The sequence below is a fragment of the mitochondrial genome of Ochotona curzoniae (assembly GCF_017591425.1).
Source record: "Ochotona curzoniae mitochondrion, complete genome".
Taxonomy (NCBI): Eukaryota; Metazoa; Chordata; class Mammalia; order Lagomorpha; family Ochotonidae; genus Ochotona; species Ochotona curzoniae.
In genome coordinates, this window is record NC_011029.1 from 1 (window position 1) to 17,131 (window position 17,131).

A 17,131-nucleotide genomic window follows, 5' to 3' on the forward strand; every position below is an offset into this window, starting at 1 on the left:
GTTCATGTAGCTTATAATATTAAAGCAAGGCACTGAAAATGCCTAGATGAGTTTTCGAACTCCATAAACACAACAGGTTTGGTCCTAGCCTTTTTGTTAGTTTGTAGTTAACTTACACATGCAAGAATCCCCAAACCGGTGAGAATGCCCTCCAACTCATACCACCCTGATTAAGAGGAGCGGGTATTAAGCACACATCATGTAGCTCAAAATACCTTGCTTAACCACACCCCCAAGGGACACAGCAGTGATAAATATTAAGCAATGAACGAAAGTTTGACTAAGTTAAACTACACCAGAGTTGGTAAATTTCGTGCCAGCCACCGCGGTCATACGAAAAACCCAAATTAACAAACCCCGGCGTAAAGCGTGTTTTAAGGACCTTCCCCAAATAAAGTTAAATACTATCTATGCTGTAAAAAGCTATAGCTACAACAAACCCTACAACGAAAGTGACTTTAATATCCTTGAATACACGAAAGCTAGGTCCCAAACTGGGATTAGATACCCCACTATGCCTAGCCATAAACCTAGATAGTTACATAACAAAACTATTCGCCAGAGAACTACTAGCAACAGCTTAAAACTCAAAGGACTTGGCGGTGCTTTATACCCCCTAGAGGAGCCTGTTCTATAATCGATAAACCCCGCTTTACCTCACCACCCTTTGCCAACTCAGCCTGTATACCGCCATCTTCAGCAAACCCTAAAAAGGCGTAGCAGTAAGCTCAATAACCCCCATAAAAACGTTAGGTCAAGGTGTAGCCTATAGGGTGGGAAGCAATGGGCTACATTTTCTTTTAAAAGAACACCACGAAAACCTTTATGAAATCTAAAGGTTAAAGGCGGATTTAGCAGTAAATTAAGAATAGAGAGCTTAATTGAACACGGCAATGAAGCACGCACACACCGCCCGTCACCCTCCTCAATTACTTGAAAATCCTGTGCCCCTAAATAAACACAACACACCTACAAGTACTAGAGGAGATAAGTCGTAACAAGGTAAGTATACTGGAAAGTGTACTTGGAAAACCCAAAGCGTAGCTTAACTAAAGCATCTGACTTACACTCAGAAGATTTCACAACATCGTGACCACTTTGAGCTAACCCTAGCCCAACCACCCTCCCCACATAACTAAACCTTCCACTAAAATAAAACATTCACCACTCTTAAAGTATAGGAGATAGAAATATGACTCAGGAGCTATAGAGATAGTACCGTAAGGGAAAGATGAAAGATTGTTTAATAGCATAAAAAAGCAAAGACTAACCCTTGTACCTTTTGCATAATGAATTAGCCAGAAACCATTTGGCACAAAGAATTTTAGTCAAAAACCCCGAAACTAGACGATCTATCCACGAGCAGTTTTTAGAACGAACCCGTCTATGTGGCAAAATAGTGGGATGACTTATGGATAGTGGTGAAAAGCCAAACGAGCCTAGTGATAGCTGGTTGTCCAGACAAGAATTTCAGTTCAACTTTATGTTTACCAACAGAAACACATAATCTTAATGTAAACATAAAATTTAGTCTAAGAGGGGACAGCCCCTTAGAGCCAGGGTACAGCCTGAGTTGGAGAGTAAATAAAAACACTACCATAGTTGGCCTAAAAGCAGCCACCAATTAAGAAAGCGTTAAAGCTCAACACCTAACCAAAACTAAATCCCATACAAACTTATAAACTCCCAACATACAACACTGGACCAATCTATAACCCTATAGATGCAACACTGCTAATATGAGTAACAAGAAATTAGTTCTCCTTGCACAAGCTTATATCAGATCGTATAAACACTGATAGTTAACACCCATACGTAAACACCCCACACCTAAACTCCTACGTAACCCCTACTGTTGACCCAACACCGGCGTGCATAAAGGAAAGATAAAAGGAGTGGAAGGAACTCAGCAAACCTCAGCCCCGCCTGTTTACCAAAAACATCACCTCTAGCATCACAAGTATTAGAGGCACTGCCTGCCCAGTGACGCAAGTTTAACGGCCGCGGTATCCTGACCGTGCAAAGGTAGCATAATCATTTGTTCCTTAATTAGGGACTTGTATGAACGGCAACACGAGGGCTCAACTGTCTCCCACCCCAAATCAGTGAAATTGACCTCCCCGTGAAGAGGCGGGGATAGCATAATAAGACGAGAAGACCCTATGGAGCTTTAATTAACTAGCTTACACAAATAAACCACTCCTCTACACGAGCCCAACAAATTATGTTTCTAAGCTAGAAATTTTGGTTGGGGTGACCTCGGAGCACAAACCAACCTCCGAATGGATTTTCAGCCACGACTAACCCGTCTAAGCACTTACACCATCAATTGACCCAATTCATTGATCAATGGAACAAGTTACCCTAGGGATAACAGCGCAATCCTATTCTAGAGTCCATATCGACAATAGGGTTTACGACCTCGATGTTGGATCAGGACATCCAAATGGTGCAACCGCTATTAATGGTTCGTTTGTTCAACGATTAAAGTCCTACGTGATCTGAGTTCAGACCGGAGTAATCCAGGTCGGTTTCTATCTATTTATTCACTTCTCCCAGTACGAAAGGACAAGAGAAGTAGAGCCCACTGCACCCCAGCGCTCTAAGTCCAATAGATGAAATCATCTCAATCTAGTAAACTAACTTCACCCTGCCCAAGACCAGGGTTTGTTAAGATGGCAGAGCCCGGTAAATGCATAAAACTTAAAACTTTATACTCAGAGGTTCAACTCCTCTTCTTAACACCATGTTCCTAGCCAACATCATCCTCTTAATCCTCCCAGTACTTTTAGCCATAGCATTCCTTACCCTAGTTGAACGAAAAATCCTAGGCTACATGCAACTCCGCAAAGGCCCCAACGTTGTCGGGCCCTATGGGCTCCTTCAACCCTTCGCTGATGCAGTGAAACTCTTCATCAAAGAACCCCTCCGCCCCCTGACATCTTCCCCATTCCTATTTATTATTGCCCCCACACTAGCCCTTACCCTTGCCCTAACAATATGAATCCCCATTCCCATACCATACCCCCTCATCAACATAAATCTAGGCGTCCTATTTATCTTAGCAACTTCAAGCCTAGCTGTTTACTCTATCCTCTGATCAGGATGAGCTTCAAATTCTAAATATGCACTCATCGGAGCATTACGAGCCGTCGCACAAACAATCTCATACGAGGTCACACTAGCTATCATTCTCCTATCAATTCTTCTCATAAATGGATCTTTCACCCTATCCTCCCTAATCGACACACAAGAATATATGTGAATTCTTATTCCAGCATGACCTCTAGCCATAATATGGTTTATTTCAACCCTAGCAGAAACAAACCGAGCCCCCTTCGACCTCACCGAAGGAGAATCCGAGCTAGTATCAGGCTTCAATGTAGAGTATGCCGCAGGGCCCTTCGCCCTATTCTTCCTAGCCGAATATACCAACATCATCATAATAAATGCCCTCACTGTCACCCTATTCCTAGGAGCATTCCACGACACACTAAACCCCCAACTCTTCACAATCAACTTCGCCGCCAAAACCCTCCTCCTAACAATAGCATTTTTATGAATCCGAGCATCCTACCCACGATTTCGATATGACCAACTCATGCACCTCCTATGAAAAAACTTCCTACCTCTTACCCTAGCCCTATGCATATGACATGTATCAATGCCTGTATCCCTAGCAGGAATCCCCCCATACGCATAGAAAACCATTTTTTAAAAGAGTTACTTTGATAGAGTAAATAATAGTTGGGAATGGCCCTTTATTTCTGGAGCCCTAGGTCTGGAACCTATCCCTGAGAACTCAAAATTCTCCGTGCAATAAACTACACCACACTCTAAGTAAGGTCAGCTAAATAAGCTATCGGGCCCATACCCCGAAAATGTTGGTTCATATCCTTCCCGTACTAATCAATCCAATAGTCCTAGCCATAATCACCTTTACTCTTGCAACAGGCACTGCCATCGCCACATTCAGCTCCCACTGACTATTAATTTGAGTTGGCCTAGAAATAAATATACTCTCCATCATCCCCATCCTCACCTACAAAAGCAACCCACGATCCACAGAAGCCGCAACAAAGTACTTCCTCACTCAAGCCACCGCCTCAATAATCCTAATAATAGCTATCCTTCTCAACCTCATATATTCAGGCCACTGAACCATCCTCAACCCAAACAACCACATCCCACCCTTTCTCCTAACCATCGCATTGACCATAAAATTAGGTGTAGCCCCTTTCCACTTTTGACTGCCGGAGGTCGCCCAAGGAGTAAACCTAAAATCATCCCTCCTTCTGCTTACATGACAAAAAATCGCCCCCCTTTCCATCCTACACCAAATCCACAACTCCCTCAACACCCCCCTTCTAACACTCATAGGACTTCTTTCTATCATAATCGGCGGATGAGGAGGCTTAAACCAAACCCAACTACGAAAAATCCTAGCATACTCATCAATTGCACATATAGGCTGAATAACAACTATCCTAGTGTATAATCCAGACATCATACTCCTTAACCTCATCATCTACATCACCCTAACAATCCCCATATTTATGCTTCTCATCATTAACTCCAGCACAACAGCACTCTCCCTAGCCCAAACATGAAATAAAACACCCCTAATAACTGCAGCCATGCTCACCATTCTAATATCCCTAGGAGGCCTACCCCCACTCACCGGCTTTATGCCCAAGTGAGCCATCATCAATGAACTCACCAAAAACAACAGCATCATCCTCCCAACCCTAATGGCCATACTAGCCCTCCTAAATCTTTACTTCTATATACGACTAGTTTACTCAACATCACTAACAATATTTCCTACCACAAATAACATAAAAATAAAATGACAATTCGAATTCAAAAATCAAGCCTACCTCTTATCACCCCTAATCACAGTATCAACCATATCCCTCCCTCTTCTACCTCTATTTATCTCCTGATACTAGAAGTTTAGGTTAAGCCAGACCAAGAGCCTTCAAAGCTCTAAGCAAGTAGTAAGTACTTAACTTCTGCCTAAGGACTGCAAGAACCACCTTACATCTCCTGGATGCAAACCAGACACTTTCCTTTAAGCTAAGTCCCCCTAGATTGGTGGGATCCAACCCCACGAAAAATTTAGTTAACAGCTAAATACCCTAATCAACTGGCTTCAATCTACTTCTCCCGCCGCGAGAAAAAAAAGGCGGGAGAAGCCCAGGCAGGATTGAAGCTGCTCCTTTGAATTTGCAATTCAACATGATACATCACCTCAGGGCTTGGTAAGAAGGGGACTCAAACCCCCATAGTTAGATTTACAGCCTAATGCCTTATTCGGCCACCTTACCTTACTTATGTTCGTCAACCGCTGACTATTCTCTACAAATCACAAAGACATCGGCACCTTATATATGCTATTCGGTGCCTGAGCCGGAATGGTAGGCACTGCACTCAGCCTTCTTATTCGAGCTGAACTTGGTCAACCTGGAGCCCTCCTGGGGGATGATCAAATCTACAATGTAGTTGTCACAGCTCACGCTTTCGTAATAATTTTCTTCATAGTCATGCCAATTATAATTGGAGGCTTCGGAAACTGACTGGTCCCTTTAATAATTGGCGCCCCCGACATGGCTTTTCCCCGAATAAACAACATAAGCTTTTGACTTCTGCCTCCCTCTTTTCTGCTCCTACTAGCCTCCTCTATAGTTGAAGCAGGCGTAGGAACTGGTTGAACAGTCTACCCTCCCCTAGCAGGTAATTTAGCCCACGCAGGAGCATCCGTAGATCTAGCAATCTTCTCACTCCACTTAGCCGGGGTCTCCTCAATCCTCGGCGCCATTAACTTTATCACAACCATCATCAACATAAAACCCCCAGCCATGTCCCAATACCAAACCCCCCTCTTCGTATGATCAGTCCTTATTACAGCTGTCCTACTCCTACTCTCACTGCCAGTTTTAGCAGCAGGCATTACTATGCTCTTAACAGACCGAAATCTAAACACAACCTTCTTCGACCCTGCAGGAGGCGGAGACCCTATTCTTTACCAACACTTATTCTGATTCTTTGGTCACCCTGAAGTTTACATTCTAATTCTCCCAGGCTTCGGCGTAATCTCCCACATTGTAACTTATTATTCAGGCAAAAAAGAACCCTTTGGTTATATAGGAATAGTATGAGCTATGATATCCATTGGCTTCCTAGGATTTATTGTTTGAGCTCACCATATATTTACTGTAGGAATAGATGTAGACACTCGCGCATATTTTACATCAGCTACAATAATTATTGCAATTCCCACAGGTGTTAAAGTCTTCAGCTGACTAGCCACACTGCACGGAGGCAATATTAAATGGTCCCCTGCCATACTCTGAGCCCTGGGCTTCATTTTCCTATTTACAATTGGGGGCCTAACAGGTATTGTACTAGCCAACTCATCACTAGACATTGTCTTACACGATACATACTATGTAGTAGCCCACTTCCACTACGTACTATCTATAGGAGCCGTATTTGCCATCATAGGCGGATTCGCACATTGATTCCCCCTATTCTCAGGCTACACCCTTGACCCTGTCTGAGCAAAAATTCATTTCGCCGTCATATTCGTCGGAGTAAACCTCACATTCTTCCCACAACACTTCCTAGGCCTATCCGGCATGCCTCGGCGTTACTCTGACTATCCCGATGCTTATACCACATGAAACACAGTGTCCTCAATAGGCTCCTTCATTTCACTAACAGCCGTCATAATCATAGTTTTCATAATCTGAGAGGCATTTGCATCCAAACGAGAAGTCTCAACAGTCGAACTAACAACAACCAACCTAGAATGACTTCACGGCTGCCCTCCTCCTTACCACACATTCGAAGAGCCCGCCTACGTCAAAGCCTAGAAACAAGAAAGGAAGGAATCGAACCCCCATCAATTGGTTTCAAGCCAACCACATAACCTCTATGACTTTCTTAATGAGGTATTAGTAAAACTATTACATAATCTTGTCAAGATTAAATCATGGATTAAACACCCATATACCTCTATGGCGTACCCATTTCAAATAGGCTTCCAAGATGCCTCCTCCCCAATTATAGAAGAACTTATACACTTCCATGACCACACACTAATAATCGTCTTCTTAATCAGCACCCTAGTCCTCTACATCATTGCACTTATACTCTCCACTAAACTCACTCATACCAGCACGATAGACGCTCAAGAAGTAGAGACAATTTGAACAATCCTCCCAGCCATTATCCTCATCCTCATTGCCCTCCCATCCCTACGCATCCTCTATATAATGGACGAAATTAACAACCCGTCTCTGACAGTCAAGACAATAGGACATCAATGATACTGAAGCTACGAGTATACTGATTATGAAGACCTAAGCTTTGACTCCTATATAATCCCAACATCCGATCTAAAACCAGGAGAATTACGACTTCTAGAAGTTGATAACCGAGTAGTTCTCCCAATAGAATTACCTGTGCGCATACTCATCTCATCAGAAGACGTACTACACTCATGAGCCGTCCCATCACTAGGCCTAAAAACAGACGCTATCCCAGGACGACTAAACCAAGCAACACTGATATCAACCCGTCCTGGCCTATTCTACGGCCAATGCTCCGAAATTTGTGGGTCAAACCACAGCTTTATACCAATTGTCCTTGAACTAGTTCCCCTAAAACACTTTGAAGCCTGATCATCATCAATGCTATAAGAACATTATGAAGCTAGTAGCATTAACCTTTTAAGTTAAAGATTGAGAGTTCAAACCTCTCCATAATGATATGCCACAACTAGATACCTCAACATGATTTATCACAATCTTAGCCATACTGATCTCACTATTCGCCCTCATTCAACTTAAATTCTATAAATACACCTTCCCTACAAACCCTAGCCCCGCAGGTTTAAAAACAGAAAAACAAATCACACCTTGAGAATCCAAATGAACGAAAATTTATTCTCCTCTTTCATTACCCCCTCAACCATAGGATTGCCCGTTGTAATTATTATTATTATATTCCCAATTATTCTATTTCCTACCCCCACCCGCCTTATCAACAACCGCCTCATCGCCATTCAACAATGACTAGTCCAACTTATTTTAAAACAAATAATACTAATTCATAACCCTAAGGGTCGAACCTGATCCCTTATACTAATCTCTCTAATTATATTTATTGGCTCAACTAACCTCCTAGGCCTCCTCCCACACTCTTTCACCCCAACTACACAACTATCCATAAATCTCGGCATAGCCGTCCCCCTATGAGCTGGTGCAGTTATTATGGGCTTCCGTTATAAAACCAAAGCCTCACTAGCACATTTTCTACCCCAAGGAACTCCCCTTCCACTCATCCCTATACTCGTAATTATCGAAACGATTAGCCTGTTTATTCAACCCATAGCCCTCGCTGTACGACTCACTGCCAACATCACTGCAGGCCACCTCCTTATGCACCTAATCGGCGGTGCTACACTAGCCCTTACTTCTATTAGCCCCGCAACCGCCACAATTACATTCATCATCCTTCTCCTACTAACCGGCTTAGAATTCGCTGTAGCACTAATCCAAGCCTATGTCTTCACGCTTCTCGTAAGCCTCTACTTACATGACAATACTTAATGACCCACCAAACCCATGCTTACCATATAGTAAACCCCAGCCCATGACCACTCACAGGAGCCCTATCTGCCCTATTAATAACATCTGGCCTAATAATATGATTCCACTTCCACTCTTTTACCCTCCTATCTATTGGTCTCCTAACTAATACCCTCACAATATATCAATGATGACGAGACATTGTACGAGAAGGCACCTTTCAAGGTCACCATACTCCGATTGTACAAAAAGGCCTTCGTTATGGTATAATCCTATTTATCCTCTCAGAAGTTTTCTTCTTTGCAGGCTTTTTCTGAGCTTTCTATCACTCAAGTCTTGCCCCCACCCCAGAACTAGGCGGCTGCTGACCACCCGTAGGCATCACCCCCTTAAACCCACTTGAAGTACCCCTTCTAAACACCTCTGTTCTCCTGGCCTCAGGTGTCTCCATTACCTGAGCACACCATAGCCTTATAGAAGGGAATCGAAAAAACATGCAACAAGCCCTACTAATCACTATCCTCCTCGGGGCCTACTTCACCCTACTTCAGGCCTCCGAGTATTACGAAACATCCTTCACAATCTCAGATGGCGTATATGGCTCAACATTCTTTATAGCAACCGGATTCCACGGCCTCCATGTCATCATCGGCTCCACCTTCCTAACAGTCTGTCTACTTCGACAATTTAATTTCCACTTCACATCCAACCACCACTTCGGATTCGAAGCCGCTGCATGATATTGACACTTTGTTGACGTAGTCTGACTATTCCTGTATGTCTCCATTTACTGATGAGGATCCTACTTCTTTAGTATAATTAGTACAACTGACTTCCAATCAGTCAGCTCTGGTTTTAACCCAGAATGAAGTAATTAACTTAATCCTGGCCCTATTTGTTAATACCCTAATCCCCATGATCTTAATAATCATTGCATTTTGACTACCTCAAACCTATACGTACTCAGAAAAAGCTAGCCCCTATGAATGCGGCTTTGACCCCATAGGATCCGCCCGCTTACCTTTCTCACTAAAATTTTTCCTCGTTGCCATTACATTTCTACTCTTCGACCTAGAAATCGCTCTCCTCCTCCCCCTCCCCTGAGCCTCCCAAACCAACAACCTAACACTAATACTCACCATCGCATTACTCCTCATTTCAATTCTAGCAATGGGCCTAGCATACGAATGACTCCAAAAAGGCCTAGAGTGAGTTGAATATGATAATTAGTTTAAATTAAAACAAATGATTTCGACTCATTAGACTATGGATTATCCATAATTATCAACATGTCTATCACCACTTTAAATATCATAGTAGCCTTTATAATAGCACTACTTGGCATACTCGTCTACCGATCCCACCTCATATCCTCACTTTTATGCCTAGAAGGCATAATATTATCTCTATTCATACTAGCTACAATTATCTCCCTCAACATAAGCTTCACTAATTCCTTCATATTCCCAGTAGTCCTCTTAGTCTTCGCGGCCTGTGAAGCTGCCGTCGGACTAGCCTTACTAGTAATGGTCTCCAATACATACGGCATAGACTATGTCCATAACCTAAATCTCCTACAATGCTAAAACTCATCATCCCTACAATAATGCTCCTACCCCTAACCTGGTGATCAAGTAATAAACTACTATGAATTAACACAACAATCCACAGCCTCCTAATCACTTTAATAGCACTTCTATTAATAAATCAACCCAACGTCCACAACCTAAACTTCTCACTAATATTCTCATCAGACCCACTATCTACGCCCCTTTTAATCTTAACCTTCTGACTTCTACCCCTAATGCTAATTGCTAGCCAAAATCATCTCTCTAAAGAAAGCCTACTACGGAAAAAACTATTCATCTCGATACTAGTGCTACTTCAAATCTTCCTAATTATAACATTTTCAGCCACAGAACTAATTATATTCTACATCTTATTTGAAGCCACTCTTATCCCCACACTCATCATTATCACCCGCTGAGGTAACCAAACAGAACGACTAAACGCAGGGACCTACTTCCTATTCTATACCCTAGTAGGATCCCTTCCCCTTTTAGTAGCTCTACTTTACATTCATAATACCACCGGAACTCTAAACTTCCTAGTTATCCAAACTCTAACCACCCCACTAACCGACTCCTGATCCAACTCCCTTTTATGACTAGCTTGTATAATAGCATTCTTAGTAAAAATACCTTTATATGGCCTACACCTCTGACTCCCCAAAGCCCATGTAGAAGCCCCCATTGCCGGCTCCATAGTCCTAGCAGCAGTCCTACTAAAACTAGGAGGATACGGCATAATACGACTAACCCTTATTTTAAACCCAGTGACAGAGTATATAGCCTACCCCTTCCTCCTTTTGTCATTGTGAGGTATGGTTATAACAAGTTCCATCTGCTTACGACAAACCGACTTAAAATCTCTAATCGCATACTCATCCGTCAGCCACATAGCACTTGTAATTGTCGCAATCCTAATCCAAACCCCATGAAGCTTCATAGGGGCTACAGCCCTGATAATTGCCCATGGCCTTACCTCATCCATACTATTCTGCCTAGCCAATACCAACTACGAACGTATCCACAGCCGAACAATAATCCTAGCCCGAGGACTACAAACCATCCTCCCACTTATAGCCGCATGATGACTACTAGCCAGCCTAGCCAATCTAGCCCTCCCTCCCTCCATTAACCTAATTGGAGAACTATTCGTGATTATCTCATCATTCTCCTGGTCCAACCTCACAATTATCCTAGCAGGAACTAATATACTAATCACCGCCCTTTACACCCTCTACATACTATCCACAACCCAACGCGGAAAACTCACCTACCACATCAACAACATAACCCCCTCCTTTACACGCGAACACACTCTTATATTACTCCACCTGCTCCCTCTAATCCTCCTATCAATCAACCCCAAGATCATCCTTGGTATTACATATTGTAGATATAGTTTAAACAAAACACTAGATTGTGAATTTAGAAATAGAGACTAGCAACCTCTTATCCACCGAGAAAGTATGCAAGAACTGCTAACTCCTGCCACCATACATAACAATATGGCTTCCCCGGCTTTTAAGGATGGTAGTTATCCGTTGGTCTTAGGAGCCAAAAAATTGGTGCAACTCCAAATAAAAGCAATCAACCTATTTTCAACTCTCTCAACCCTAACCATACTCATTCTCACACTACCTATCATTATATCACTCACCAACTTTTTTACCCACCCTAATTTTCCCCTATACGTAAAAAACTCAATCTCACTTGCCTTTACAATCAGCCTAATCCCAACGATCCTATTCCTGTATACAAATCAAGAAATAATACTATCTAACTGACACTGAACAACCATTAACACCATAAAACTCTCTATCAGTCTCAAACTAGACTTTTTCTCCATACTATTTATCCCAGTTGCACTATTCGTCACATGATCAATCATAGAATTCTCCTTATGGTACATACACTCAGACCCCAACATCAACCGATTCTTTAAGTACCTTCTACTATTCCTAATCACCATAATGATTCTAGTAACAGCAAACAACCTGTTCCAACTTTTCATCGGCTGAGAAGGCGTAGGCATTATATCGTTCCTACTAATTGGCTGATGATACGGACGAACAGACGCCAATACCGCAGCCCTACAAGCGATTCTATATAACCGAATTGGTGACATCGGCTTCGTCCTATCAATAGCATGATTTCTCATCCATATAAACACATGAGAACTCCAACAAATCTTTATACTAGAACCGAACAACCTCACACTCCCACTTCTAGGCCTAATTCTAGCTGCCACAGGAAAGTCAGCACAATTTGGCCTCCACCCATGACTACCAGCAGCAATAGAAGGCCCAACCCCTGTATCAGCCCTACTACACTCCAGCACTATGGTGGTAGCAGGAGTCTTCCTACTAATTCGATTTTATCCACTTCTAGAATCGAATAAAGTAGCCCAATCCCTAATCCTATGCTTAGGAGCTACGACTACCCTATTTACAGCCCTATGTGCTCTTACTCAAAATGACATCAAAAAAATCATCGCATTCTCCACCTCAAGCCAACTAGGCCTCATAATAGTAACTATTGGTATTAACCAACCCCACCTCGCTTTTCTCCATATCTGCACCCACGCTTTCTTCAAAGCTATACTATTCATATGCTCCGGATCAATTATCCACAGCCTTAACGACGAACAAGACATTCGAAAAATAGGCGGTTTATTCAAAACCCTCCCATTCACATCATCAGCACTCACAATCGGCAGCCTAGCACTAACAGGTATACCTTTCCTAACAGGATTTTACTCAAAAGACCTAATCATCGAAGCAGCTAATACATCATACACAAACGCCTGAGCCCTACTAATAACTCTCGTTGCCACATCCCTAACAGCCATCTACAGTACTCGCATTATCTTCTTTGCCCTACTTAATCAACCCCGCTTCCCACCCGTAGTTACCATCAATGAAAACAGCCCCCCACTAATTAATTCAATCAAACGTCTTGCCCTAGGTAGCATCTTCGCGGGCTTCCTCATTTCAAACAATATTCAACCCCTCACAATTCCCCCAATAACCATGCCCCTTTACATAAAAATAACAGCCCTCACAGTCACCATCATAGGTTTCCTACTAGCGATAGAACTCAACCAACTAACACTCAACCTCAAACTAACCCCCCGCTCTAAACCATTCTACTTCTCCAACCTACTAGGGTTCTTCCCCTCAACAATACACCGATTAGTTCCATACACTGGTCTATTATTCAGCCTTAATATTGCAACCTCTACCCTAGACATAACATGAACCGAAAAAGCAATCCCAAAAACAACTGCCAACCTTCAAATAAACATATCCTCCCTAGTCTCAACACAAAAAGGACTAATCAAACTCTACTCCCTAACCTTCCTAATCTCACTTCTCTTAGCGGCCTTCATCTTAATCTAAAGCCCCGAGTAATCTCAATCACAACAAAAATACTAACGAACAACATCCACCCCGCCAATAATATCAACCACCCACCACCACCATATAAAGCAGCCACCCCTATAGAATCCTCACGTACATAACCACCCTCCTCACCCCCAAGCACCCCTAAACTCTCGCAACCTTTTAACCCCAACTCTCAACCCATAAACCCGTCTCCCATAAATAAGCCTACCAAAATTAACTCTATTAACAACCCCGCAACCAACGTCCCCAAGACCACCACATTTGATCCCCAAGACTCCGGATACTCCTCTGTAGCCATTGCAGTAGTATAACCAAACACTACTAACATACCCCCTAAATATACTAAAAACATTATTAATCCTAAAAACGAAGCCCCATAACTTAAAATGATGCCACAACCAACACCCCCACTCACAATCAAACATAAACCCCCATAAATCGGAGATGGCTTAGATGAAAATCCCACAAACCCCGCAACAAATACCATACTTAACAACAATACATAGTATGTCATAATTCTTGCATGGACTTTAACCATGACCAGTGACATGAAAAACCACCGTTGTAGTTCAACTACAAGAACCTAATGACCAACATTCGAAAATCCCACCCCCTAATAAAAATCGTAAACCACTCTCTCATTGACCTCCCTGCTCCCTCAAACATCTCCGCATGATGAAATTTTGGTTCACTACTAGGCCTATGCCTAGGTATCCAAATCATCACCGGCCTGTTCCTAGCCATACACTACACATCAGACACACTAACCGCATTCTCATCAGTCACTCATATTTGCCGAGATGTTAATTATGGCTGAATCATCCGATACCTCCATGCCAACGGAGCCTCCATATTTTTTATTTGCCTATTCCTCCACGTAGGCCGAGGTATCTACTACGGCTCCTATACCTACTCAGAAACATGAAATATCGGCATCCTGCTTCTATTTGCAGTTATAGCAACTGCCTTCATGGGCTACGTCCTACCATGAGGACAAATATCTTTTTGAGGGGCCACTGTAATTACCAACCTCCTATCTGCCATCCCCTATATCGGCACAGACCTTGTCCAATGAATCTGAGGTGGGTTCTCAGTAGACAAAGCCACCCTTACCCGATTCTTCGCCTTCCACTTCATCCTCCCCTTTATCATTGCCGCCCTAGTAATAGTACACCTCCTATTCCTCCACGAAACCGGCTCAAACAACCCCACAGGCATTATCTCAGATGCAGACAAAATCCCCTTCCACCCCTACTACACCATCAAAGACGCCCTTGGCTTCCTACTCCTTATTGCCCTTCTCCTCACTCTAGTCTTATTCTCCCCAGACCTTCTAGGAGACCCAGACAACTACACCCCCGCCAACCCACTCAACACCCCGCCACACATTAAACCAGAATGATATTTCCTATTCGCATACGCCATCCTCCGCTCCATCCCCAACAAACTCGGCGGTGTACTAGCCCTAGTCCTATCTATTGCCATCCTAGCCGTCATACCCCTCCTCCACACATCAAAACAACGAAGCATAATGTTCCGCCCAATCAGCCAATGCTTATTCTGGGTTCTCGTGGCCGACCTTCTCACACTCACATGAATCGGAGGACAACCCGTCGAACACCCATTCATCATTATCGGCCAACTAGCATCATTCCTCTACTTCTCCCTCATCCTAATCCTTATACCAACCTGCAGCCTAATTGAAAACAAACTTCTCAAATGAAGGTCCTTGTAGTATAACAATTACCTTGGTCTTGTAAACCAAAAATGAAGCATAAACCCTTCCTAGGACATCAAAGAGGAGACCTAAAGTCCCACCATCAGCACCCAAAGCTGAAATTCTCCTTAAACTACTCTCTGACCTTAAAACAAGCACTCACACACCAACGCACGCACTATGTATATCGTGCATTAATGCACCTCCCCATTAATAATGGTACAGTACATAACTCTCATAATATTACATAGGACATCTATGTTTAATCGTACATTAACCTACTAACCCCATGCATATCCACCAGTACATAAATCCATTAATCGTACATAAGACATTCGTTACTTCACCAACTAAACATCCTCTACAATATGGATATTCATAAACCACATCCTTACCATAATCGTACATAGTACATACCATCCATAATCGTACATAGACCAATTCAGCCAAAATAATGCAACATCCACCCAACCATGACTATCCCCCTCCACCAGTGGTCCCTTAATCTACCATCCTCCGTGAAACCAGCAACCCGCCCAATACGTATCCCTCTTCTCGCTCTGCGCCCATACCACTTGGGGGGTCGCTAGACTGAAACTATAACTGACATCTGGTTCTTACTTCAGGGCCATGAACTCTAAAATCGCCCACTCGTTCCCCTTAAATAAGACATCTCGATGGACTAATGACTAATCAGCCCATGCTCACACATAACTGTGGTGTCATGCATTTGGTATTTTTTTATTTTGGGGTATGCTTGGACTCACCATGGCCGCGGTGGGCCATAAATCAGACCTAAAATAGTAGCCGAGCACCTCGATGTACCTCCTCCATCCTCATAATTATGAGCCGGGACATGAACTCCATGCTAGCAGGACATAAAACAGCTGCCGATCAACAGAACCTGTACTTCACTACGCCTACGTAAAAGTAGACAATAGGATTAATGGTTACAGGACATAAGCCTAATAAATCACCTCAACCCTCAATACTCACCCACGTGTACGCACACGCACTCACCCACGTGTACGCACACGCACTCACCCACGTGTACGCACACGCACTCACCCACGTGTACGCACACGCACTCACCCACGTGTACGCACACGCACTCACCCACGTGTACGCACACGCACCCACCCACGTGTACGCACACGCACCCACCCACGTGTACGCACACGCACTCACCCACGTGTACGCACACGCACTCACCCACGTGTACGCACACGCACTCACCCACGTGTACGCACACCTCCGATGCTATAATTAACCTATCTCAACAAACCCCCCCTTACCCCCCCATTAAAATTACGCTGATAAGTTCCTATTAACTAACAGGAACACCTGAACAAGCTCATCATCTTGCCAAACCCCAAAAACAAGACTCTTGTCCAGCACAGGTAACTCTGGGAACTAATTAATTCAACTACTACTTCTAACAACCAACCCTCAATTTACCCAAGGTCTAGACTAGACCCCTCGCTAGCCCAGCCGCCTATTGACGACAGCACAAAATATTTCAAATTTTTACAAAAAATCAGGCTTAATGAACTAGAAATTTTAATTTTTATTTTATGGTTATAAATTGGTCGCCACAATACTGACATAGCACTTAAAAAATTTTTTCTCTTTTGGCGGGCTAGGCCCGCCTACCCTCAATTTACCCAAGGTCTAGACTAGACCCCTCGCTAGCCCAGCCGCCTATTGACGACAGCACAAAATATTTCAAATTTTTACAAAAAATCACGCTTAATGAACTAGAAATTTTAATTTTTATTTTATGGTTATAAATTGGTCGCCACAATACTGACATAGCACTTAAAAATAAGACCCCAACTCAACTAA

The 17,131-nt window shown here is 43.1% G+C and overlaps 13 protein-coding genes across 13 annotated transcripts, besides 26 other annotated features; 12 read left to right on the forward strand and 1 right to left on the reverse strand. All coding sequences in view use genetic code 2, as the record gives it.

The window, feature by feature from the left end:
• Window positions 1–70, forward strand: a tRNA (tRNA-Phe).
• Window positions 71–1,034, forward strand: an rRNA (s-rRNA).
• Window positions 1,035–1,102, forward strand: a tRNA (tRNA-Val).
• Window positions 1,103–2,669, forward strand: an rRNA (l-rRNA).
• Window positions 2,670–2,744, forward strand: a tRNA (tRNA-Leu).
• Window positions 2,745–2,746: 2 nt separating this feature from the next.
• ND1 (NADH dehydrogenase subunit 1) lies at window positions 2,747–3,701 on the forward strand. Its single transcript has one exon. A coding segment is annotated over exon 1 (955 nt).
• Window positions 3,702–3,770, forward strand: a tRNA (tRNA-Ile).
• Window positions 3,768–3,839, reverse strand: a tRNA (tRNA-Gln).
• Window positions 3,840–3,908, forward strand: a tRNA (tRNA-Met).
• On the forward strand, window positions 3,909–4,950 carry ND2 (NADH dehydrogenase subunit 2). Its single transcript has one exon. A coding segment is annotated over exon 1 (1,042 nt).
• Window positions 4,951–5,018, forward strand: a tRNA (tRNA-Trp).
• Window positions 5,019–5,020: 2 nt separating this feature from the next.
• Window positions 5,021–5,089, reverse strand: a tRNA (tRNA-Ala).
• Window positions 5,090–5,163, reverse strand: a tRNA (tRNA-Asn).
• Window positions 5,164–5,198: an origin of replication (light strand replication origin).
• Window positions 5,196–5,262, reverse strand: a tRNA (tRNA-Cys).
• Window positions 5,263–5,330, reverse strand: a tRNA (tRNA-Tyr).
• Window positions 5,331–5,336: 6 nt separating this feature from the next.
• COX1 (cytochrome c oxidase subunit I) lies at window positions 5,337–6,878 on the forward strand. Its single transcript has one exon. It carries the CDS (start codon window positions 5,337–5,339, stop codon window positions 6,876–6,878), a length of 1,542 nt encoding a protein of 513 aa, YP_002000316.1.
• Window positions 6,879–6,881: 3 nt separating this feature from the next.
• Window positions 6,882–6,950, reverse strand: a tRNA (tRNA-Ser).
• Window positions 6,951–6,953: 3 nt separating this feature from the next.
• Window positions 6,954–7,022, forward strand: a tRNA (tRNA-Asp).
• Window positions 7,023–7,706, forward strand: COX2 (cytochrome c oxidase subunit II). The gene has a single exon. It carries the CDS (start codon window positions 7,023–7,025, stop codon window positions 7,704–7,706), a length of 684 nt encoding a protein of 227 aa, YP_002000317.1.
• Window positions 7,707–7,709: 3 nt separating this feature from the next.
• Window positions 7,710–7,775, forward strand: a tRNA (tRNA-Lys).
• A 1-nt stretch (window position 7,776) lies between these two features.
• On the forward strand, window positions 7,777–7,983 carry ATP8 (ATP synthase F0 subunit 8). Its single transcript has one exon. The coding sequence runs from the start codon at window positions 7,777–7,779 to the stop codon at window positions 7,981–7,983; it is 207 nt and encodes a 68-aa protein (YP_002000318.1).
• ATP6 (ATP synthase F0 subunit 6) lies at window positions 7,938–8,617 on the forward strand. Its single transcript has one exon. A coding segment is annotated over exon 1 (680 nt).
• Window positions 8,618–9,401, forward strand: COX3 (cytochrome c oxidase subunit III). Its single transcript has one exon. A coding segment is annotated over exon 1 (784 nt).
• Window positions 9,402–9,470, forward strand: a tRNA (tRNA-Gly).
• ND3 (NADH dehydrogenase subunit 3) lies at window positions 9,471–9,817 on the forward strand. The gene has a single exon. A coding segment is annotated over exon 1 (347 nt).
• Window positions 9,818–9,885, forward strand: a tRNA (tRNA-Arg).
• Window position 9,886: 1 nt separating this feature from the next.
• Window positions 9,887–10,183, forward strand: ND4L (NADH dehydrogenase subunit 4L). The gene has a single exon. It carries the CDS (start codon window positions 9,887–9,889, stop codon window positions 10,181–10,183), a length of 297 nt encoding a protein of 98 aa, YP_002000322.1.
• ND4 (NADH dehydrogenase subunit 4) lies at window positions 10,177–11,554 on the forward strand. The gene has a single exon. A coding segment is annotated over exon 1 (1,378 nt).
• Window positions 11,555–11,623, forward strand: a tRNA (tRNA-His).
• Window positions 11,624–11,682, forward strand: a tRNA (tRNA-Ser).
• Window positions 11,683–11,751, forward strand: a tRNA (tRNA-Leu).
• ND5 (NADH dehydrogenase subunit 5) lies at window positions 11,752–13,559 on the forward strand. The gene has a single exon. A coding segment is annotated over exon 1 (1,808 nt).
• ND6 (NADH dehydrogenase subunit 6) lies at window positions 13,559–14,083 on the reverse strand. The gene has a single exon. It carries the CDS (start codon window positions 14,081–14,083, stop codon window positions 13,559–13,561), a length of 525 nt encoding a protein of 174 aa, YP_002000325.1.
• Window positions 14,084–14,152, reverse strand: a tRNA (tRNA-Glu).
• A 3-nt stretch (window positions 14,153–14,155) lies between these two features.
• On the forward strand, window positions 14,156–15,294 carry CYTB (cytochrome b). The gene has a single exon. A coding segment is annotated over exon 1 (1,139 nt).
• Window positions 15,295–15,362, forward strand: a tRNA (tRNA-Thr).
• Window positions 15,363–15,429, reverse strand: a tRNA (tRNA-Pro).
• A 35-nt stretch (window positions 15,430–15,464) lies between these two features.
• Window positions 15,465–17,131: a D loop.